This window comes from Macaca thibetana, chromosome 3 (genome assembly GCF_024542745.1).
Source record: "Macaca thibetana thibetana isolate TM-01 chromosome 3, ASM2454274v1, whole genome shotgun sequence".
NCBI lineage: Eukaryota > Metazoa > Chordata > Mammalia > Primates > Cercopithecidae > Macaca > Macaca thibetana.
Genome location: NC_065580.1, coordinates 18,826,611 through 18,851,815, shown reverse-complemented (window position 1 = coordinate 18,851,815; position 25,205 = coordinate 18,826,611). Strand labels below are relative to the sequence as shown.

Genomic DNA, 25,205 nt, shown 5'->3' with positions numbered 1-25,205 from the left:
CTTGAAACCACAAATTAGAAGTCTGTGCCAACTCCAAATCCTACACATCAGTGGTTCTCAATAGCGGCAGTACTGCCTGTTCAGGATGTTTTGGAACGTTTAGGGGCTTTTCTGATTGTCTCAATGATCTGGGAGCACTACTGGCATTTTGTGAGTGGGAGCCAGGAGTGCAACATGTGAGACAGTTCCACACAAAATGAAATTGTCCTGCATCACTCGCGACTGTCAAATTTTCCTGCGCATTCATATAGGTACAAAGCCTGTCCTATTAACTATCTCAGCCTCGAAATTAGAACTCCATTATTATATATTATATATATCTGTATATACAGACATGCACACACAGTATTTTTTCACGGTTTTGGCACAATTTCCTGAAATACAAAAATTGTACTGTAGTTTGTTTGAAAGCTTGTCAGTTGCTGACTACCTTGGGAAAAAAAATCACTTTGCCTACAGCAGTGGTTCTCCAAATATGGTCCCCATACCAGCAGTACCTGAATCAGCCAAGAACTTGTTAGAAATGCACATTCTCAGGCCCACTCCAGCTCCACAGAATCTGAACCTTGCCCATGAGGTCCAGCAATCTGTGTTGTAACCAGTCCTCCAGGTGATTCTGATATTCCAGGAAGTATCAGTACCTACACCACTGCTACTGATAGAATTTGTGTTGCCACTAACACACACCTAGATTGATTTCCTTCCTTATGCAATTACCATTTCATTGTCTTCTCTAATGCTGCTGTGCCTAAACAGGCACATACTGAAATAGCATTTCATTATAAATCACCTTTTAATTTCTTTATATTCTAGTTAGGATATTAAATCAATAAAAAACATTATTCTATGAATGTCAATTTATGATTTTGAAGAAGGTACAACAAAATACTTAATATAAAAGCAAGAAGTAGGAAGATTTAAGGGAGGGGCATTCACAATGTGAATCAGTCCATTCACAATGAAAATACTGATACTTATCTAGGCAAATATTCTGGTAGTTCTAAGGCATGTCTTCATTTGTTCAACACACTATTATTATTATATACACCAGAGGCAAGGCTTTCAGCAGGGCCTGTGGAGACAGATCCCTGTGAACTCTACAGTCATTAGGGTCACCAAAACCAGCACACAATTCTCAAAACCACTGGTCTGGACAGTCTATACTCTACATTCATTTACATCTCAAAATGACAGACCTGATACCTATACCTGAGACTACAGCTAAGACTGATACTCAATCCTTTCTTTGAGGGTCTCTCAGGACACACCCTTCGCCTCCTAACTGTCCTAGGACAGCAGCCCAGATTCTCACAGGCTTGGTCTTTAACAGCAATGGAGAGCTAACCATAGTTAAGACTACCAAAATTAAAAACTTTCGTGCATCAAAGGACATTATCAACAAAGTGAGCAGATAACCCACAAAATGGGAGCAAATATTTGCAAATCATACATACTGATATGGGTCTAGTACATAGAATAAAGAATGCTTACAAACTCAACAATTAAAAAGGACAAATAACCCTATTTTAAAATGAGCAAAGGGTTTGAATAGACATTTCTCCAAAGAGAATATGCAAATGCCCAACAAGAAAAATGCTGAGCATCATTACTCATTATGGAAATGCAAATTCAAATCATGACACATCACACCACTAGAATAGAAGGCAATTACAGCACTGGTGAGGGTGTGGAGAAACTGGACTCCAAATACACTGCTGGTGGGAATGTAAAATGGTGCAGCTATTTGGAGAACAGGTCACCAATTCCTCAAGAAGTTAACTGTAGTTAAACCACGTAATGCAGCAATTCTACTACAAGCTATATTTACCCAAGAGAAATGAAAACATACCTCCACATAAAAAATTGTATACAAATGTTCAAAGCAGCACTATTCAAACAGCCAAAATGTGGAAACAACCCAATGTCCACCAACTGGTAAATGGATAAACAAAAGAGGGTAAAGCTGAGTACCCCTTATCCAAAATGCTTGGAACCAGAAGTACTGATTTTTTTTTGGATCTTGGAATATTTGCATTATATACTTACCAGCTGAGCATCCCTAATCTGAAAATCCAAAATCCAAAATGCCTCAGTAAGCATTTCCTCTTGAGGGTCATGCAGATGCTCAAAAGCTTTCAATTGTGGAGCAGTTCAGGTTTTAGACTTTTGGATTTGGGATGCTCAACCTGTATATCCCACAATGGAACATTACTGGGCCATGAAAAGATGAAGTAATGATACATGCTACAACATGGATGAGCCTAGAAGATAATAGGCTAAGTGAAAGAAGCTAGATGCAACAGCCCACATGTTGTATGATTCCATCTACATAAAGTATCCAAAGAGGCAAATCCACAGTGACAGAAAGTACATTTGTGGTTGCCAGGGGCTCAGGGGAGGTGGGAATGCAAAGTAACTGCTAAAGAGTACGGGGTTCCTTTTTGAGACAAGGAAAATATTCTAGAATTAGTAGTTGGCTTTTAATTAGAACCTCTGGCTTTAACATGTTTGGAAAGTAGTTTTTATGACATTTGTTTGCCCAACTTTATTAATCTACTAAAAACCGCTGAGTTGTAAACTTTAAAAGGGTGAATATTATGGTATGTGAATTTTTTCTCAATAAAAATAAAAATGAAGGCAAATGATATAAATACAATGCCAAAAGAAGTCCTAACTAGAAGAGAAAACCTCTAAGGAACAAAACCTAAAAAGTCCAAGATCAGAATTATTTCTTAACAAATGTCATAAAAACTACTTTCCAAACATGTTAAAGCCAGAAGTTCTAATTAAAAGCCAACTCTATGTGACTGAGTATCAACGATGGTGAGTAGGGGATGGGATGAAAACCTTACCTGTAGGAACAAATAAGGTATGTCCCTGCTTTACGACACATTTGTAGCATTTATCCACCTTATCTCCAAAGAACACCTCACTCTGGGTCACAGATGAACTCCAAGATTCATAACGTGCCAAATTTTCATCTGCTGGCTTTATTAAATAAAAAATCTTCTCACCCTAAAAGGAAGTATCATACTATTTTTGAAAAAGGAAAAGCCACACTTAGGCTAGCCTACATTGATGCAATTTCCCAATACAAGGATACAAATTAAATTAGATAATTATCAGATTTTTTTTAGGTTCAAAAGACGTATTTCACACACCTGATCAGTAGCTATTGCCCTTAGTAAACATTTTCATGTTTAAAGCTCCCCCTCCTCGACTGACAAGGAGTCAATAAAGTAGTGTTGAAGAAATAGCTGCAAGACAGGAAGGCAGAGAAGCACAAACATCCCACTGACCTCCTCTCATTGTCAAGTAGAGAAGTAAATATGTGTTGACAGGCCCACAGTCATCTCTGCAAGCTTTGCTCTTTCTACTAAGATCTATAGCATAATGATTATTTTTAAAAATCTATAAATAAACTTCCTTTAATAAACTAATTCTTTGCTTCTTCACGAAAAAAAAAAAAAAGGAACCCAAGGACCCAGCATCAAATATAGCCCAGAACATTGCTGAGGCACAAGCATTTGATATAGATGAAGACTGAGTTTCTACATCAGTACTCTGCAATAGAACTTTCTGTGATGATGGAAATGTTTTGTATCTGTGCTAACCAATACAGTAGTCATTAGCCACATGTGGCTACTGAGCACTTGAAATGTGCCTAGTATAAACAAGGAACTGAATTTTTAATTACATTCCATTTTAATCATTTAAATTTAGTCACACATGGCTAGTGCTAACTGTTTTGAACAATGCAGCTCTAGATAAAGCAAGGTGAATATAAATTGAAAAGAATTGGTTTTTTGTTTGTTTGGTTTTTTGAGATAGAGTCTCATTCTGTTGCCCAGGCTGGAGTGCAGTGGTGCAATCACAGCGCACTGCGGCCTCAACTTCCTGGGCTCAAGTGATCCTCCTGCCTTAGCCTCTTGAGTAGCTGTGACTACAGGGATGAGCCATCATGCCTGGCTACTTTTTTTAATTTTTATTTTTAGAGACAGGGTCTCACTATGTTGCTCAGGCTGGTCTTGAACTCTTGGGCTCAAATAATTTTCCCGGGTTGGCCTGCTCTCAAAGTGCTGGGATTATGGGTGTAAGCCACCACACCCAGCCAAGAACTGGTATTTTTATGGCATTCCTGACTTATCCAACAAGCTATCCTAGCCCAACATTAAGGCCAGAAGCAATTATTACTGTAATTTTGCTCCTTCATAGATGTTTAATTCAGGGATTAAAGGATAATTAACTAGGGGGAAAAGAATCAAAAAGAGACAAAAGCCTAAAAGAAACCAACTTAAAAGATGAGGGCAGAAAGTAAATCTAATATAAATTTAGAAGTCAAGGCTCTTCCATTATTTGAGATTTTTTTTAAAAATCGTACGTTTAAAGGCAAAGTGAGAGTTCCTGGTTAAAAAGTAAAAAAACAAACAAACAAACAAACAAACAAACAAAAAAAAAAACCACTTCCCCTTTGACAAGTAACATTTATAAGAAATGAGTATACCACTGAAAAACTAGGGCTATCTGTTTGTCAGTGAGAGAACAAAAAATACCCCAATCTTACCCAGAGGACATGGTACCAGACTGAAGTTCCACCGAAGTCAATGTGGAAATCTGTATAGCTGTCTTGAACTCCCATTAAGCAATATTTCTGAACAAACGGCTTGGGAAAGACTGAATCATCTGGCCAATAATTTTCTACCCAGGAAAGTTTTTTGGCTATATCAGGGACCTCCACCAATTCAGACATCCTTTTAAAAAAGAAACACACACACATACCCACATCATGCAAATTAAAAATTCTTAAAAACTGCTTCTCCCATCTATTCCCAAACCAAATAATTAAATGGAACTTTAGGTTAACAACAACACTTAAAAGTTTAAAATACATGTTTTTTGTTTTTGAGACTCAGTCTTGCTCTGTTGCCTAGGCTGGAGTGCGGTGGCGTGATCTCGGCTCACTGCAAACTCTCTCCTGCCAGGTTCAAGAGATTCTCGTGCCTCAGCCTCTCTGAGTAGCTGGGATTACAGGCATGTGCCATCACACCCAGTTGATTTTCGTATTTTTAGTAGAGAGGGGGTTACACCATGTTGGCCAGGCTGGTTTTGAACTCCTGGCATCAAGCAATCCACCCACCTTGGCCTCCCAAAACGCTGGGATTACAGGCATAAGCCACCGTGCCCAGCCACAAATTTAAAATACATCTTATTTCTAAACATCTCTGAGCGTCCCAATGCAAAATTTATAACACTGCTACCACTGGACAACTTTAGAAGTCACAACTATGTTTCTTCCTAAAATAAATACATCATTAAACTACATTTAGCTAACACTCAGAATGCTAAACCAAAATGCCGAGAACTACTCACTTTGTATCTGAAAATTCAAGGCTGATCACATTTAACACTTTTGGTCTGTTAGGATTCATGAAGTATTTAACATAATTGTGAAGTGTCATCTTGCTGTCTGCCTGTCTCGCCACATCAATGACATCTATCACTTTGTCACCACCTGCAGAGAAAAATTACAGTCTTCTTATTGGACTTTTAAGAGTTACATCAGCAGATGCCCTAATCAAAAAATATCTTAACTTAGTATGATATTTAAACCAAGTATAAAACTATGTAGTCTAGACAAAGATTTTCCCTATACTCTTAATTTCCCAAGTTCAATTGGACCTTTCAGGAAAAAAGGGACAATTTTTCAGAGGAAAAGGAAAGCAGTGAGACAGAGTTGCATAATTTACACCAAACATAAAAATGTATACGGCTTATAAAGCTTTCTGTATAGCAATGATATCTTGGTGTACAGCTCATAATGACAAAAAATACATTACATTGGCATGTAGAAATTGTGCAACATTTTCTGGATTTCAGTTTTCTCAGGCATAAAGTGGGGAGATTGACTTTTCCCTTTCACTTTTGTAACACTTAAAATATTCTAAGGCTGTTATTTCAAAAAAAACACATGACTCATTGGGGAATTAGCATGCAAGTTGACCAGGGTATTTTCTGCCCTCCTGGTATTGTCTTCTAATATTCTCCTTCAAGAAAAAATTAGTGATTGGGAAGCAAAAATCAGTTCACATTAGTACCAGTGTCCAAAAGCCTGAGTTCCAAATTGTGATTAATTTATAGTTTTCGTATAAATCCATGAGGTAATGTTTACAGACCACTGCACTGCTACATTAGGAGGCACAAATAGTTTGACAATGGACTATGGGATACGGTAGAATTCAAAATATGGTAATACTTAACCAATTTGAAATAAAAAAGCAAATAAATGCCATTTTCTTACTTTAATGCAACTTCATATAGGTTTAGAAAGTCTTGCCTTATAGACTTCTTTATCTTCAGGAAGTAACACAGTTCTGTTCATAATATTTAACTGAAGTGCTCTGCAGTACCAAAAAGTTAGCTATCAAGCAGTTTGAGCATTTTTTTCCTGCACATGTATTACACTAGCTATTTGTTTTACAGTTGTTATCTATGCAAATAGGTTCAGGTTAATCCTTAGCCCCATCCTCTTACTTGTCAAATACTCAAATTTAGCTGAATGTGAAGTTACAATATTTAGATAGATTTCCTCAGTGAAACAATAATCTATGAGAATTATTAACCAATGGCTCAATAAAGGGACAAGTTCTTAGATATTCCATGCTGAGGAGATAATGTAGTAAATATACAATTTTGAGTCAGAATAGATTTGGGATCTAATCTACCGCTAACAAGGAGTAACATCTACATATAGTCAGCTTTATCTATAAATATGATGAGAATGAATGAAATGACTGAAAATGTCAACAACGTGGCAAGGAGTAAAGGGTTTCCCCCTTTATTTCTCATGTCTTTCTGTTTCTTTGGGAAATTTTCAAAATCACAAATTAAGTCCAGACATCATTAAATGGCAATATTCACCAAGTCATTACTATAAAAACAGGATTGAAAATGATCTGCTCTTTTTACCACCTTTCCTCGAAGCAACAGCAGGTCACAAAGCAGACTATAGAGGACTAACTGTGCAGCTGGTATATTGGGATCTGGGAATTTTGCACCTGTATTCTACAGATGCCTACAATCAATCAAATTTTCCAGTATCTTCTTCCTGGTATCTATATCTATCCCTCAGTAATGATTTTCCCTAAGCAAGTATCAGAAAACTTAATGGCACAAAAGAAAGCAGCAGGATGAGGCTGAGTAAATAGGAACAAGCAAAATGTGTCATTCTGTTTTTCTGGCAGCTGTAGGTCTGCTGAGAAAAATTAGTTTTCCATATAGATGATACTGAGTCTCATTTTTCTGAGCAGAAAACTAAACTAAATTGACATTTCTTCATTTAACCTTTAATATTACCAGGACTATCATTTTTACTTTTACCACGTTTTCCCAGGTACTTAAAGAAATAAAGTTCGTACCTACATAACGTTCCACATCCATCACAGAAAATGTAGGTGGAGGGAGCCTGAGTCCTAGATCATCTAATTTAGGGACCATAATAGGGACATCAAATCCATGTTTCTCCAGATATCTTTGTGTCAGCTGGCTGCCATGCATCTTTACAATTATTTCATCGGCACTAAGGAAAAACATAAGAATAAAAATGTCATTTTTATTGGTAAGGTCAGTTTAAAAAAAATACTGTGGTGATGGGTTAATTCATATACTGGATTATCTATATCACTGGATCTTAACCTATCATATCTCATTCTTCTTTTAATGACAAATGTTTTATAAATCTCCCTTTGCTATCCTAAACTAAAATTTATAATATACATAATTCAATACATATAATTAGAAATATATATAAAGTGCTCTAAATGCAAAAAGAAAAACCCAACCTAGTTTATAGTAAAATATGTACAAGTTGAGTATCCCTAATCCAAAAATACAAACTCTAAAATGCTCCAAAATCCAAAATGTTTTGAGTGTTGATATGATGCTCAAAGGAAGTGCTTATTGGAGCATTTCAGATTTTCAGATTAGGGATGCTCAGTTGCTAAGTATAATGCAAATGTTCCAAAATCCAAAAAAAAAAAGAGTCTGAAATCGTTTCTGAAACACTTCTGTTCCTTAGCATTTTGGATAAGGAATACTCAACCTGTATTTCAGTATGTAAACTACACTAGAAGACATAATAAAATAATAGGATGCTTACAACTAGTTGTAATGAATGGTTAGATTTAAGTTAAGTAGAAACACCAGAAGCCACTTGATACAGGCTGTGTAGAAATTTGGGAGAACAAAAGGTAGAGTGTGCATTAGAATAAAAACTAGTCAGGCCAGACGCGGTGGCTCACGTCTGTAATTTCCAGCACTTTGGGAGGCTGAGGTGAGTGGATCACCTGAGATCAGGAGTTCGAGACCAGCCTGACCAACATGATGAAACCTCGTCTCTACTAAAAATACAAAAATTAGCTGGGTGTGGTGGTGGGCATCTGTAATCCCAGCTACTTGAGAGGCTGAGGCAGAAGAATCGCTTGAACCTGGGAGACGGAGATTGCGCCACTGCACTCCAGCCTGTGTGACAAGAGCAAAACTCCATCTCAAAAATAAATAAATACATAAATAAATAAAAACAAAAACTAGTCAGATTTTATCTGACTATAAAATTCTATACAACTATCTAAAGTCTAATGGAACACAGAACAATTAATTCTTATTCTGCATACTGGAAGATGACTAGCATCCCTGGTCCCTGCCCACTGAGACAAGTGTCCAAAACGCTCCCATTGAAAACTACCGATTTAAATGATCCGTTATAACCAGTATTTAGTAAGTCCTTTTTTTGAGATGGAGTCTCGCTCTGTTGCCCAGGCTGGAGTGCGGTGGCACGATCTCAGCTCATTGCAAGCTCCGCCTCCTGGGTTCAGGACATTCTCCTGCCTCAGCCTCCCGAGTAGCTGGGACTACAGGTGCCTGCCACCACGACCAGCTAATTTTTTGTATTTTTAGTAGAGATGGGTTTCACTGTGTTAGCCAGGATGGTCTTCATCTTCTGACCTTGTGATCCGCCCACCTTGGCCTCCCAAAGTACTGGGAATACAGGTGTGAGCCACCGCACTGGGCCTAGTAAGTCTTAATACCAGGTAGTAACTTTAAGCCAAGAATGGTTGGATCTCCAGTTGCCCTCTCTGATGACCAACAGATTACAGGCATTACATTAACATAAGTGTAGTTTGTCCCTTTGCCCACCAGATCTCTTCCAATGGGGCATTCCAGTTTTTACCTCCCAATTGCTCGCAGGATATAGCTGCTATACATTCAAAACTAAGTGTGACACTTGCCTTAAAGGTTAAAACACAATAGTCTCCACTTCTACAATCAGATCTTAACTATCTGATGTCACCTGCTGCCTAGGTGGCAAGAAGACAGGAGAAAAAGCAGATGCTGGTTCTCCGAATTACTGGGCTCCCATCTTCCAATCCTCTCCATAAGGCAACGGCAAGTCTGAGGCCTAAGAAAACTAAGAGTCCTCTCCTAGATATTCTTGTTCTTCTTCACTTGACTCATCTACTGAACTGGAGCTCTGTATTACCTCTCAGTTTCCCCAATAAGCATCCACAACTGTCCCTCCTTCCCCCAACCTCTGAGGATTAAATAATTCCTTCAACTTCAATCTAAAGAAGAATTTTAAATCACTTGTATTCCCTGATCTCAAATGTTTGGTGTTTTACTTCCTCTTTTGATCAAACATATATAATGACAAGTGTTTAAAATATAGGTACATTTTTTGCAAGAGGAAAATCTGGAGACAAACTAAACATATATCATATGGGGATGGTTAAGCAAATTATGGTACCTATAGATTACTGCATACTACACAGCATTTAGGAAGTGAGGTAAATCTATGCATAGGTATGGAAGGATATCTGAAATATAAGAGTAAAAAAGGCAAATTGTACAACACTATGCATAACATAATCCCATTTTAAGAACATTATATATATCCATACATCCATATACACAAATGTTTTAATGTTTTTATGTAGAAAAGGGTCTCAAAAAACTTACACTAAGTCTTAAAATAGGGGAGGGGAAAGATAACTCATTCACTTTATACGCTTCTGTGTTAATCATATTGAGTATGTGTAATTTAACAATTATTGCTATTCTACTATGGTTTGAAATGATATAAAGCTTTATGGCATTAAAACCCAAAGATCCCGAACTAATAGTAATTACATTTTGGACATTTGTGATCGTCTCTATAACCTGTTCTCATTTGTGGTCACTGGCAGTAAAGTCACATAAATTATTAGGCCAGTGTTTCTAACACTACATTTTTGTGTCAGAAACCTATTTGGAAAAAAAAGAAAGCTATAGCTCCTCTCCCTGAGAAATGGACACTCCCAACTGACACTAAATTATACATACCATTCATTTTAGGGAGCTCACAAACCTCTCGCAGGCCCACCAACAGAACCAGACTGAAAACTTTGGGCCTAGGTGCCAAACCAATCAAGCATGAGCCAATAAAAAAGAAAACATGCGAACATTTCTCCTACAACTTGGAAACTGATAAAAAAGAATATTTGAGAATAGGGTATTTAACACCACAAAAATCATGTGGAAACACTACATTTTAAATATGTGTTCTTTCTGTCTCTCAACAGACCTGAATGATAAGCCAATGATGCTTATCATTATGTTTCTGTGTAAGGATTAAGGGGCAGGGGGCTAGAGAGGAATTCTAAAGACTAAGGAGAAATAGCAGGGGTTTTATCATTTCAGGATCTGAAATAATTCCATAATAAGCTGCATGTGATACTGTGATTTAAATTTAAATTGTGCTTCCCCTCTTTAACAAGCCTGGCTATGATCTTGTGTAAAAGTCTATTAAGCATTATCACTTGAAATAGATGTCAGGCAGTGAGTAGGAAATGATCCAAATTAGCATGATTAAATGCTTTATAATGCTTTCGACTCTCTTTGAGCCAGACAACTCAAATATATTCCATTATTTTTTTAAAAATCAAAAAGCCCACTCCTGCAGTGGTTGTGTGTGCTTCTGGTGGACCTAGGGCAAAGATGCATATAAAAGCAATGGAGAAAAAGCAGAGTTGGGAAAACAGGAGAAGGTGAGGCAAAATTAAATAAAACAGGCAGCAGCTGCATATCATAAGGAACCAAGTACTGGGAACAACTCCCTCAGGTTAGCGTATTTCAAACTTTTTGGACTGTGGCCCACACCTAAATGTTTTTATAGGGTGACCCAGTGTGCATATACATGTAACAAAAGTTCCAAGAAAATATGCTTACTTACTTCCACCTATTACTTGGAATGTACTGATACTTTTCCATTTCATTAAGGAAGTAAAAAGGTGAAAAGGTGGCTGAGGACAATAATGGGTTGCAGCCTAAGTTTGAAAACATTGCCTTTACGTAATACCACTCTATGAGACGACATTCTTACATTCTTACGTTTTCTTTTATCAGAGTAAGTTTCCATACCTTGGGAAGACTCGAGAGCGTAATTCCTTAATGAAAGTTCTAGTTCCAGCTTGCACTGGTTTGGAACCATCATCAATTTCTGTGTAGTCATGCCTGTGCCAGTTCCTCCTCTTTTTCACTGGATTTTTAAAAGATTTAAAAAAAATGATTTTGGTAACTGGTGATACTATATGCTTTCTAATCATTATATCCAACATAATCAGAAATAATAATTGTAAATACATTAAAAACATTCGAGTTTTTTTTTGTTTGTTTTTAAGACCACACACGTTTATATATATTTGGATTAAGAAAATGAATCACAAGCCATATAAAATTGAGATAAATTGGAAAACTCTAAGGTAAGTACCATGTCTATTCCCAGCTGCCTAGAACAAAAGATCCATTAAAAATCCATGGCGTGAATTTCCACCATGGGTCGGAAGGATGGAAGACAAAGGTTTTCCTGCAACTTTCCCAACCACCTCCCACCTCCCAGTGCAGCGAGTGCTCCCATGGTTGAGAATCAAATACAGGTGTGTTTCTAAACACTGGAACAAAGCGGTCTTGCTGCCACATGAGTGGAGCCCGGAGCTCGGATTCTGAAATCCAAACCCAGGCCTGCCATCACCAGGCTGCGTGGAGAATGAAGACAGAGAGCCAGGCAGATGGTCTCTCCATGCATCCATCTTAACATGCAGCCATGGGAAGGAAACTGGGATGGGAGTTGTGTCCCTCCCCAAAACTCATTTCTTTGGTTGCCTGATGTCAACTCCTGCCTTAGACATCCCATCCCCAACTCTTTCTCCTTCGTTTTTATCCCTTCATGTTACACCCAGTGAATGCTGCTTCATTGTCTTAAAACCGAAACAGAAATGGGGAGGTAGGTAGCACGGAGGGGAGTGCATGAACTCTACAGGATGAGGGTGCTCTGCACTAGCTCCTCTGAAACCTGAGTCCTCTGTTCACTCTGCACACACATCACAGAGGGCTGCCGGCCGGCGGCCAAGGCATTTGGTGAGGGCCCATCTCGTGGACCCTCCAGATGCCCCTTCATCCTCTCTGAGCTTGAACACCGGGGCTTGAAAGGTGGCCAAAGAGCTGGCGAGGACACAAATATGGGGCATCCAAACTCCTAGGAAAGATCACAATTTTGCTCCCACGCCCAGGGGACTAGAAGTGGGGTAAAAGAGCCCATCGTAATAGAGCGAATGTGGATCCTTATCCCCAGAGGTAGAATCATTTTACCCAGTACCAGAAACACCAGCTTCCAGTTCTTGTTTTTACAGTAACTCCTGATAGCAGACCTTGCCCCCTCCCACTTCCAGTACCCTCCACCCCTTGCAAAGGGGCCACAAAGTGCATGCACGGCTAACCGTGTGGATGCTGCCCACAGCCATGGCCACTCACCCCTCGCTCGTGTGCACAGCCTCCCCACATATATACACAGGTACATGTAACGCATGGTGGCCAGAGAGACATTTACACTGTGAGTGTGAGGCCCGGCTTAGGCCTGCATCCTTGGGCAGGGTCTGCCCCTTGGTCCCAGGGTCCTAAGGCTGCTCTGCAACCAGCCCCGAGCCTTAGTGTTTTATCCTGAGGATGGAGGGGTTGAAAACACTCAAGTTTTTAATGCATTTCCAGGCCTGAGAATTTTGCTTACTGTAATGCTGCAATTAGAGACAATTAACTGTGGATTTTTAAAACCTACCCTTTTTATTTCAAAATATTTAAAATTAAAGCAAGGAATTCAAATCAGCAGATGGAGCCTTTTATAATGTCCACACTTACAGATACTATACAATTTCCAAATTATATACAATTATGATTTTCATCAGAACATTAGGTCCTAATGATTATCCAGATAATCCAAATCATCTTCTCAGGACAGGGCCTTCATCTCACATCAGAAATCTATTCTAATAGCATCATTCCTCCCTCTTTCATGTGAAGACTTATCCCCAAATAAGCACAGTTATACTGACATAAAAAAGAGCAGGTGACTGAGTCATAATTAAAGAAAGACAGGTAGGATGACAAAATAAATAACTTCATTCATTCCAATGCTAAGACCCTGTAATTCTACAGCTCTGGAAGGCTATGACCTTGAGTAGTCACAGCAATCGAAATCAGAAGACTTGGATTTGATTCCTAGTTCAGCCAATAGCTTTCTCTGCAACCTTGGGCAGGTCACTTAACACCGCTGGATCCAGATTCCTCAATGTAGGAATTAAGCGGTGGATTAAACTGCTAATTTTCAAACTGTGTGGAAGAACCCTTCACAAAGGGGCAATGGAGAAAAAGCCAAGGGTTAATCTCTGGACCTCATTCCTCTTTCCAGCAGACTGGCACTACCTACAGCTCTTGTGCGTTCTATCAATGTACAATTTCAGTTTTAATTTTTTTTTTAAGCTTGAAAATTACTCTTAAGCCTAAAACCTCTATGAGTCTGGAAAATGTACTGACGTCTGCAATTTATTTAGAAATGCATCCAAAAAAGTAAGATGGGTAGACAGAACAGTTACATGGATAGACATGTGGTAAAACATATAATGAAAATGTTAATAACAGTAGAATCTAGATGATAAGGCTTATAGGTGCTTGCTGTAAAATTCATCCAATTTTTCCTATATGTTTGAACATTTTCATAACAATAATATTTTGGGGAAAACAACTTTATGATTCCAAGTTATTTTAAACCTTTCCTGCCTTACAAAGATCATAGTAATACAAAAACATTGGGTCCTCACGTGAATAAGAAGTCACAATAATTAATAAAGGTGGAAATCAGGCTTATTCCTATCTAAGAGTCTAAAACAAGATTCCCAAGTAACTTACGGTAGCCAAATCTTCAATATGGAAGAGGTCAAGTTCCACTAAAAAAACCCAAAAAAACCAAAAAACTCACAAGAAAAATTTAGAATCACAAAGCAAACTTCCTAGGAAATTCCATTAAGGCATCCTTTGCATGTTATTTTTTCTCATTTAAAATCACTCCTAAAATTTGAGTGTATTTAATTCCAGATTTTTTTCAGCTATATATAGATACACAACTCCATTTCTTTTTTTTTTTTTTTTTTGAGATGGAGTCTTACCCTGTTGCCAGGCTGGAGGACAATGGCACGATCTCGGCTCATAGAAACCCCTGCCTCCCAGGTTCAAGCAATTCCCGTGCCTCAGCCTCCCGAGTAGCTGGGACTACAGGCGTGCACCACCACACTCGGCTTTTAGTGGTTTTTTTTGTATTTTAGTAGAGATGGGGTTTCACCATGTTGGCCAGGATGGTCTCAATCTCCTGACCTTGTGATCCACCCACCTTGGCCTCCCAAAGTGCTGGGACTACGGGTGTGAGCCACCAAGCCCAGCCCATAACTCCATTTTATCTTCAACTGGGATCACAATGTTTATCCTGCTTATCTTTCTTATTATATCACAAGCATTTTCTCCTTATTAAATATTTAAAACAGACTACAATTTTAAGATGTAGATATACCATATTATAATCATTTTTTTGATTCTTAAGTATTTAGTTCATTCTGAATCTTTCTTCAAAGTTGAGATTCATGTTTGTATATGTTTCCCTGATTAATTCCTCAGAATAAATTCTAAGAAATGCTAGAAGAAAGATCAACATTTTAAAGATAATTGCTACATATTACAAAACTGCTTCCAAAAAAGTGGTACTAGTAACTTACTTTCCTTACCAGTATTATACAAGAACCGTATTTCATACCCCTGGGTAAACAATGGGCAAAAGTACTTTTTTTTTTTTTTAAAGCAGTCCATTTGATAGGTAAAGTATGATACTGCATTTTAAAATTTTCTTTCTTTTTTAAGACAGGGTCTCCCTCTGTCACCCAGGCTGGAGTACAGTGGCGCAATCACAGTTCACTGCAGCCTCGAGCTCCTGGGCTCAAGCAATCCTCCTACCTTAGCAACCCCAGTAGTTAATTTTCATTTTTGCAGAAGAGATTAATCAGTGAAGTGCATCAGCTTTGGAATTAGATGGCTAGGGATTCAAACTCCAACTCTGCCAAATAGCTACATAAAAGGGCTAGCTAGATCATATTTCTCATTTCTCACACGGAGTTGTTATAAATATCGAAGAAGACAACATAGGTCAAGTACTTACTTACCCACTATAGTGCCTACCATATAATAAGCTGCCAATCACTATCATTTCCTTTTAAATGTGCTGACTTGGAGGAGGTTAACAGAAGGATACAATTGTCCTATTGGGCCAACATGCTAATCATAAAATCAGCCACTGTATAACAGCTGACTGAATTTCTTAAAGGAAGGAGGCTAGTGAAGGAATATTTTAGTAATGGTTAAAGGGAAAGGAGAAAATTTTGTGTTTGGATTGCATGTGCCTAAAGAAGATAGAGAATATATATTTAAGTTATTTGGCTGTTTTTTGATACCTGCCCTCAAATAGAGTTCTTAATTCCCATTAAGAGGGTCAAGTCTAAATTCACCATATTAAGTAGTTATTATACTGGCTAAATGGTATCAATAATAAGGACTCCTGGGGATCTCTGAAACCAACAGGAAACCCAGGTAGCAAGTAAGACAGGCTTAATAGGCCTGGCGCAGTGGCTCACGCCTATAATCTCAGCACTTTGAGAGCCCGAGGCGAGACCAGCCTGGCCAACACGGTGAAACTCCATCTCTACTAAAAATACAAAAATTAGCCAGGCATGGTGGCACACACCTGTAATCCCAGCTACTCGGGAGGCTGAGGCAGAAGAATTGCTTGAACCTGTGAGGCAGAGGTTGCAGTGAGCCAAGACTGCGCTACTGCACTCCAGCCTGGGCGACAGAGCAAGACTCCGTCTCAAAAAATAAAAAAATGAATTAAAAAAAAAAAAAGGCTTAATAGCAGACGGAAAGGGATCAAAAGGGATTAACCAAGTTGCGAGTAGAAGTGGAGGAGGAGGGAAGGTGAGCCTTAAATCAAGATAAAACAGATGACTGGATTTTGGGCATTTTCCCTGCAAGTACTCAGAGTTGGACGTCTGCCCAGAAGATAGCCAATGCCTGGTCTTACGTTCTTCAGGGATGAGAAGCATAGGCAAACTTCTCTCTGAAGCATAATTATTCACAGTGAAGTCGCGATCCATTATGGATTGTGTAATCAATTTAGTGAGTATAACACGTTTTTTACAAAATTAAATCATAAAGGAAAAATAAAGCAGTGTATCACATTATTCTGCCTCATAGTAACTTAATATTTCACAGAAGTTAAATTCAAATTATTTCATTTTGGGACTATATACTTAAATTCTAAACTAAAACTGCTATAAATTTTAGTTAAGTCTCCCTTGAGATAACAACACCATATTATTTATTTACTTTCTCCAAGAGTTACTCCCAGTCAACAATTATTTCAAGTTATATATCACATACTCAGTGCTAGCCAGAGAAAGATCATTTAAAAACATTTATGACAATAAACTAGTCAATTACACATGTAACAGTTCTACCAATTTGCTAACCTCAAGTTTTATGCTGTATACTTAACAAAAGGAATAGCCTCTATTTTAAAAGGAAATACTTTAATGTATTCAATTAGCTTAAATTTTTAAAGTATCTTACAAAGACATTAGAAACATTACTAATATTTCTAACAAAACAAATGAGCAGTCAGTTGCCAGTAAGTCTCTTTTGAAAAAATATAACTCTATATAAATGTCTACTCTATTGGAAAAAACTACTAGGGAAAAAGCTGCATGTAAAATAAAGAGGTCATGTAAGTTACCTAAAACCAACCCACCAAGTGTGTATATCAAGGTATGTTCAGGCAAAGGTTTTAAAATGACAAAGCCTATAGTTTTCCCTTTAATTCTGTGAATATAAAAGTGCTAGTCTGCAGCCTAAAATGTCAAAATAGTTATTAAAGGCCAGGTGTGGTGGTTCATGCCTGTCATCACAGCACTTTTGAGAGTCTGAGGCAGAGTTCGAGACCAGCCTGGGCAACAAAGTGAGACCTTGTCTTTACAAAATATCAAAAAATTAACTGCGCGTGGTGAAGCATGCCTGTGGTCCCAGCTACTCCAGAGGTTGAGGCAGGAGGATCACTTAAGCCCAGGGGGTCAAGGCTGCAGTGAGCTATGATAGCACCACTGCACTCCAGCATAGGTGACAGAGCAAGACCCTGTCTCGAATTAAAAAAAAAAAAAAAAAATTATAACATAATCCAAGCCTTTTTCTCTCATATTTGCACAATAGCAATATTTCGATGTATTCTTCTGAAGCATCTGTAAAAGATTCTGAAGCATCTGTAAAAAGCTGAAAATACATATCATTTTAAGTGTGATGTTGGTCCACTCCAAAAGACGCCTGAGGGTTCCCTGGCTTTGCTCTCCCTTCTTAGAAACAAGAGTGTGGTCAGAAACACGGTCTGGTGTGTCCTTGTATCTCTACTTCCTCAGATCTCAGAAAGGGGTTTCAGGCAGAGAGGATGGCTGGGCAGGACTCCAGGCCATACTCAATATAGCAACCAAATTCAGAAAATATAAGTAATATTTTAGCTTATCAACGCTCTCATTTTCTCCTTAAAATATAAGGCATATGAGTGTATTGAAGTCTTATTCTGCATACTCTCCCAAAATACTACTGAAGATCTTCTATTTGTGAAGAGAGCAAAACAAGCGAAATCAGATTCCAGAAACAGAAAAATTTTACTTTACCACATTTCTCAAATTGAAAGATATCAAACTATGTAGTTGAGTTTGGGGACTCTGCACTGGCAATTAAGACTGACAGTACATTCTCCCCCTTAATCTTTCGACTTAATGAGACAAAAACAACAACCTAAATACCTTGAGCAAAATCTGTCCCTACAGTTCTTGATGGATATAATATAACTCGTCAGAGTATCATTAAAGTATCAACATGTACATGTAAATTTGAAATCTCGATTTTTCTGAAATGTCAATTTTTATTTAAGCATCTAGTACTTACTCAAGGAGGAACCGTGTAAAACTGCACAGTTGGGACAGTGATACAGGTCAATGTCAACAGCATGATGTTCTTCTACTCCAACACAGCTAAGACAAAGAAAAACAAAATCAATATGTAAGTAAGTTGAAAATATTCACTTAACTATAATACAGTGGATGGAATTTAGCTGAGAAATGTACAACCGCCTCACCAACACATTTTTGTAGAGCAGAGAAACACATATAAAGATAAATTTTATTCTGTTCTCTACAAACTTGCTAAGTGAGCATGAGGGAGAATATATTATACTCAAAGTAATTCTCTCCTAGCAGCAGTAGAGACATCAGAAACAACAAAATAAGTCATAAAATCCTCAACCATTATGTAAATGTCACCTGTTATAAAATGTCAATAAAATGAGTCAAAAGATATATTAAAATGTGAACCACGATAATACAATATGACACAACTTGTGGGATGAAGAACTTGTAAACAGAAACATATAGCTCTAAATGCATCTGTTAGAAAAAAAGAGGCTGAAATTAATAAGCTACGTATCTACCTCAAGAAGTTACAAAAAGAATAGACAAAAAACCTTAAAAAATGCAAGTTCTATCAAATATTCAAGGAACAAATAAATCTAATATTATATCAAATTTACTCCAGAGAGCAGCAAAAAAGGATTTGCTTCCTAACTCATTTCCTGACAGCATAAGTTCTTGGTACCAAAACTTGGAAAGAATTATAGGTCACCCTCATTTATGAGTAAAGATGCAAATACCAAGTTGGGTCTATCACAGGAATACAAGATGCTTTTTAACACTAAAAATCTTAATCAGTGAAACTTACCACATTATTAGATTAAAGGAAAAAAAAATCATATGACCACTTAAAAAGATTCAGGACAAGTATTTGATAAAATTCAACATTTACGTAGGATTAAAAAGTAAACAATAAAACCTCTTAGCTAGCTTAGAGGATACTTCCATAATCTGGAAAAGGATACTTCTAAAATATCCTATGCAAATAACATGAAGCAGTCGTTCTGATATTAAGAACACAGCGGCTGGGTGTGTTGGCTCACGCCTGTAATCCGAGCACTTTGGGAGGCCAAGGCGGGTGGCATCATGAGATCAGGAGTTCAAGATCAGCCTGGCCAACATGGTGAAACCCCATCTCTACTAAAACTACAAAAATCAGCCGGGCACGATGGCAGGCACCTGTAATCCCAGCTACTTGGGAGGCTGAGGCAGGAGAATTGCTTGAACCTGGGCAGCAGAGGTTGCAGTAGGCGACAGAGTGAGACTTCATCTCAAAAAAAAAAAAAAAAAAAAAAAAAACCAAGAACACCTCCTATTACTACTTCCGGTGAACACTGTGCTAGAGGATTGAACTGGTACAGTAAAATAAGGAAAAGAATTAAAAGGTATAGGGATTAGAAAAAAAGCTGTCATCTGCAAATGCTATGGTTACGCAAGCAGAAAATGCAAAAGAATCTATAGAGAAATCGTAAGAATCGAGAAAAAGATTGCTAAAGATTAGTATATAGAAAAACCTAGTTCCATATACCAATGATATAAAGCTAAAAAGTGAAATAACATACCATGTACAACTGCATTAAAATGTCAAGTACATTGGGAGGCCAAGATGGGCAGATCATGAGGTCAGGAGATCGAGACCATCCTGACTAACACGGTGAAACCCCATCCCTACTAAAAATACAAAAAATTAGCCCGGCGTGGTGGCGGGCGCCTGTAGTCCCAGCTACTCGGGAGGCTGAGGCAGAATGACGTGAACCCGGGAGGCGGAGCTTGCAGTGAGCAGAGATGGCGCCACTGCACTCCAGCCTGGGAGACAGAGCAAGACTCCATCTCAAAAAAAAAAAAAAGGTCAAGTACACTGGAATAAATTTAACAAAAACTATGCAAGGCTTCTTTAGGGTAAAGTATAAAATATTACTGAGAGACTTTAAAGAAAACCTAAATAAAGGGAGATATACATCACGACCATGGGTTTGAGGTGCAATCATGTAAAGATACTAATTCTCCTCAAAGTGATTTATAGATTCAATTTAATTCCAATCCAGATCAGTAGAACCTGACAAACTGGTTCTAAAATTAATATGGAAATGTACAGGGCCAAGAATATGCAAAGCATTCACAGAAAACAAAAACAAAAACAAAACAAACCCACCACTCTAAAACTCTACGAAGTATCAAGACTTATTCTAAAGCTCTAGGAATCAAGGCAATATGAAACAGATGCCAGTGCCCAAAACCAGATCCATGTATATGTGTGCACTCGTGTGTAACAGGAGGGCACGGAAGAGCATACAGCAAGAACAAACTTTTCAATATAAGGTCCTGGACACTTTTTATATAGCTTTTATATCAACATCTTATATACATGTATCTTTTTATTTTAAAAAAGATATATTGGCCTGGCGGGGTAGCTTATGTCTGTAATCCCAGCACTCTTGGAGGCCAAGGTGGGCAGATCACTTGAGGTCAGGCGTTTGAGACCAGCCTGGCCAACATGGCGAAACCCTACCTCTTCTAAAAACACAAAAATTAGCCAGACATGTTGCCGCATGTCTGTAATCCCAGCTACTTGGGAGGCTGAGGCAGGAGAATCGCTTGAACCCAGGAGGCGGAGGTTGCAGTGAACCGAGATCACACCACTGCACTCTAGCCTGGGCGATACAGTGACACTCTGTCAAAAAAAAAAAAAAAAATAAATATATATATATATATATATATCTTTGTTAAAATAAAAAGAAACATACACATATTTATATAAAAGATATTTGTACAAAATATGCTTGATATTTTATATATCCATAAATGATATATATTTATATATAAAAAGAAATATTTATATATCTCTTTAAAGGAAGTAAAATAAAATTAGACATCTATCTCATAACATAAAAATTTATTCCAAAGTAGATGATAAACCTAAACACACATAAAACACAAAGTACAAAGGTTGTATAACGTAATATAGAAAATATCTTTATGACTTTATGACAGGAAGGATTATCTTAAAACACAAAAAGCACTGTCCATAAAGGTGAAAACTGGTAACTTCAGCCATATTAAAATAAACTCCAATTCATTAAACTATAAAGACTGAAATGATAAGCCAGATTAGCAGAAGACATTACAATACAGGTGGCCACCAAAGGAATTATACCCAGAATATACTGAACTCCTACAAATCAATACAAAAAAAAAAAAATAGAAAAATGAACAAAATACTTGGATAGGCACATCATAAAAGGAACTCTAAGTGGCCGAATCACACATAAAAAGGTGTACAACCTTATAACTGGGGGAAATATAAACTAAAAGCACAATAAATACCACGACATACCCAAAAGACCCCGCTAAAACTAAAAAGCCTGATGATACCATGTGTTGAAGATGATGTGGGGCAATAGGAACTTTAAACTGAGAGTTTGATACAGCCATGTTGGAAAACAATTTTGCACTAAAGCTGAAGAATCATACGCTCTATGATTATTCCATGACCAAGCAAATCCTTTTTTAGGTAAACACAACTGAAAGTAACTCAGGCACATGTGCACCAGGATACCTACCTATACAGAGCTGCTTATAGAATCATTATTTGTGAAGTCTATAAATAATAAAATGGATACAGTATATTCTCATAACAGAACTCTATATGGTAATAAAAATAAAAAAACACAATAAATGAATGAATTCTACAAGTTAATCAACATTGAGTTAAATTTTAAAAAGACATAAAAGAGTACATATTTCTATGTACGCAGAAAACTCAGAACTAGGGAAAGCTGAAGTATACTGTTTAGGGATAATAAAGCTATCTTAAAAAACAAGGAAGAGATGGATCTTGAAAGGACAGTGGTTTCCTCTAAGGACTGTCATCTAGAAAGGATGGCAAGTGGTGTCCTGAGGTTCTAGATGATTATTACATGGGTATATATTTTATAATTATTGATTAAACTCTAGATGTATGTTTTAGACACACTTCCTCTATTCTTATTCCACAATTAAAATACTAAATAAAAACACACAATACACAATTAATACACAATTAAAATACTAAATTTCACAATTAAAATTCTATCCACAACCATGTAAAAAATTAGGCAAAAATCTTGAAATGTATTAATCTAATAACCACAACAAAATATCAAGAGCAATATATCAGAGGCCTCTGGATATGCAAAAACAAGCCCACTCGCACCTGAGAGAACTCTAGGACACTTGCTACTGTCAAGTCTTTGAGAGTCTGCGTAGAGCTTGCCACAATCCCAAAAGGTCAAAACCAAAAGATGTTAACAAATAACATGACATTGCTGCTTGAATACTGAATCCACATAACTAAATCAAGCTATTACATTTTGCTTTTGAGTAGAACACAAGTTTATTTGTCCAATTTGAATTTACATCACTTTTCCCATAGAAAGCAAAAGGTAAATATGTTAATTGTTTAGAAATTCATTTTTTAACTGAAAGACTATAAATTTCCAATTCAATACATAAATGTTATACAAAATTTTATATATCTTTACATACAATTCCCTTGGTCCATAGTTTCTTATAAGAAACTCAAAAAGTTTCCTGTAACCCAAAGAAAAGGTTAAGAATCACTGGATGGGCCGGGCGCGGTGGCTCAAGCCTGTAATCCCAGCACTTTGGGAGGCCGAGACGGGCGGATCACGAGGTCAGGAGATCGAGACCATCCTGGCTAACACGGTGAAACCCCGTCTCTATTAAGAAATACAAAAAACTAGCCCGGCGAGGCGGCGGGCGCCTGTAGTCCCAGCTACTCGGGAGGCTGAGGCTGGAGAATGGCGTGAACCCGGGAGGCGGAGCTTGCAGTGAGCTGAGATCCGGCCACTGCACTCCAGCCTGGGTGACAGAGCAAGACTCCGTCTCAAAAAAAAAAAAAAAAAAAAAAAAAAGAATCACTGGATGGAGGATTCACACTTCCCGACTTCAAACTTACTTAACAAAGCTATGGTAATCTAGACAGTGTGGTACTGGCGTAAGGACAGACACACCAAATAGAACTGAGAGTCCAGAAATAAACTCTTACATTTGTGGCCAATCGATTTTTGGCAAGAGTCTCAAGATCATTCAAGGGGGAAAGAAGAGTCTGTTCAACAAATGGTATGGGACAACATACATGCAGAAGAATGTGTTTGGACCTCTATCACACACCATATAGAAAAATTAACTCAGATGGATGATAAAGATAAGAGCTAACACTATAAAACTCTTGAAATAAAGCATAAGAGTAAGTCTTCGGCTGGGCACAGTGGCTCACGCCTGTAATCCCAGCACTTTGGGAGACTGAGGCGGGCGGATCACAAGGTCTGGAGATCGAGACCATCCTGGCTAACATGGTGAAACCTCGTCTCTACTAAAAATACAAAAAATTAGCCAGGCATGGTGGCAAGTGGGGAGGCTGAGGCAGGAGAATGGCGTGAACCCGGCAGGCGGAGCTTGCAGTGAGCCAAGATCGAGCCACTGCACTCCAGCCTGGGCAACAGAGCGAGACTCCGTCTCAAAAAATACATAAAAATTAAAAAAAAAAAAAAAAGAGTAAGTCTTCAAGTGCTTGGATCAGAATATGGTTTTTTAGATCTGACACCAAAAGCACACAGGACAAACGAAAAAGAAGATAAACTAGTCTTCATACTACAGTCTAAGGGCTTCTATTTTTCCCAGCTAAGTTTAGTGTGAGACACTCAGCAGAGTATGGAAAAAGGTAGAGAGGGAAGTATAAAAGGGTTGATCTGTAGAACGAAAGACTAAGAAACACAATAACATTGCTAGCTAGTGTTGAGAGTCCAAATCCACCTGAGATTCCAGACAGACAATGAATTCCAAACCTGATACAGTTTGGATGTCTGTCCCCACCCCCCCCCAACACACACACCCCGCATGCTGAAATGTAATCCACAATGTTGGGGGTGGAGCCTGGTGGGAACTGTTTGGGTCATGGGGGCAGATTCCCTCAGGAACGTCTTGTGCTGTCCTAGGGATAGTCAGTAAGTTCTCATGAGATCTGGTTTAAAAATGTATAGCACCTCCCTCCCATTCTCGCACCTGTTCTCACCATGGGTGCACCTACTCCCCCTTTGCCTTCTGCCATGATTGAAAGCTTCCTGAGGCCTCACCAGGAGCAGATGCCAGCACCATGCTTCCTGTACAGCCTATAGAACCAAGAATCAATTAAACTTCTTTTTTATAAATGACTCAGCCTCAGGTATAATGATGCAAAAACAGCCTAATACAAAACCATTTCTATGTATTTATGTGATTTTTTTTTTCAACAATGTTCACCCATGTGGTGCAGACCCAGAGTAGGAAACTGGATTCATCCAGAGTCAGGGTTTTTGTAGGTAAAGACCAGAAAAGGAGTTCCTGATATTTACAAGGAAATTAAAAGATACCCGTGAAATGTAAGCGGTCAAAAAAGATGTGAAGACAGAAGGTAGTGAGAAAATGGTGAGATGATCTGAGGGGTCTCAATGGCTCCCAGCACTAAGTCCACGGCATGCTTGAGCAACTGACCTATAAGGAGGAGAGATTATGCCCAAAGAGTAGAATGTTCAGAATCTGGCATTTCTGAGGTAGCATCATCTATAACAGTGGTAAGATTCAAGTGTGGAAACAGTGTGTGGCTAAAGTGGGGCAACAAAAAGATCACTGCAGATAAGTGAAAAGATGCATGAGAGCTATCTCTGCATTCAATAAAACAAGTTCAAAACCAAACTTCCCTGATTTTAAATGCAAGGTTCATTAAGTGTCAAAAGAAATAGGTGCTACATA

The 25,205-nt window shown here is 38.0% G+C and overlaps 2 protein-coding genes across 29 annotated transcripts in view; one reads left to right on the top strand and one right to left on the bottom strand.

Moving 5' to 3' along the window:
• The window catches only part of NDUFB2 (NADH:ubiquinone oxidoreductase subunit B2), a 1,166,996-nt gene that overhangs the window by 585,899 nt on the left and 555,892 nt on the right, over positions 1-25,205 (top strand). The window lies entirely within an intron of this gene.
• Positions 1-25,205, bottom strand: part of KDM7A (lysine demethylase 7A) — a 94,782-nt gene that overhangs the window by 38,622 nt on the left and 30,955 nt on the right. The window contains exons 2-7 of the mRNA XM_050782235.1: positions 18,397-18,482; positions 11,452-11,569; positions 7,416-7,576; positions 5,371-5,512; positions 4,565-4,751; positions 2,853-3,015 (exon numbers count right to left, since the gene is read on the bottom strand). Coding sequence (XP_050638192.1) covers positions 2,853-3,015; positions 4,565-4,751; positions 5,371-5,512; positions 7,416-7,576; positions 11,452-11,569; positions 18,397-18,482 — 857 coding nt within the window. The remainder of the gene's footprint in view (positions 1-2,852; positions 3,016-4,564; positions 4,752-5,370; positions 5,513-7,415; positions 7,577-11,451; positions 11,570-18,396; positions 18,483-25,205) is intronic.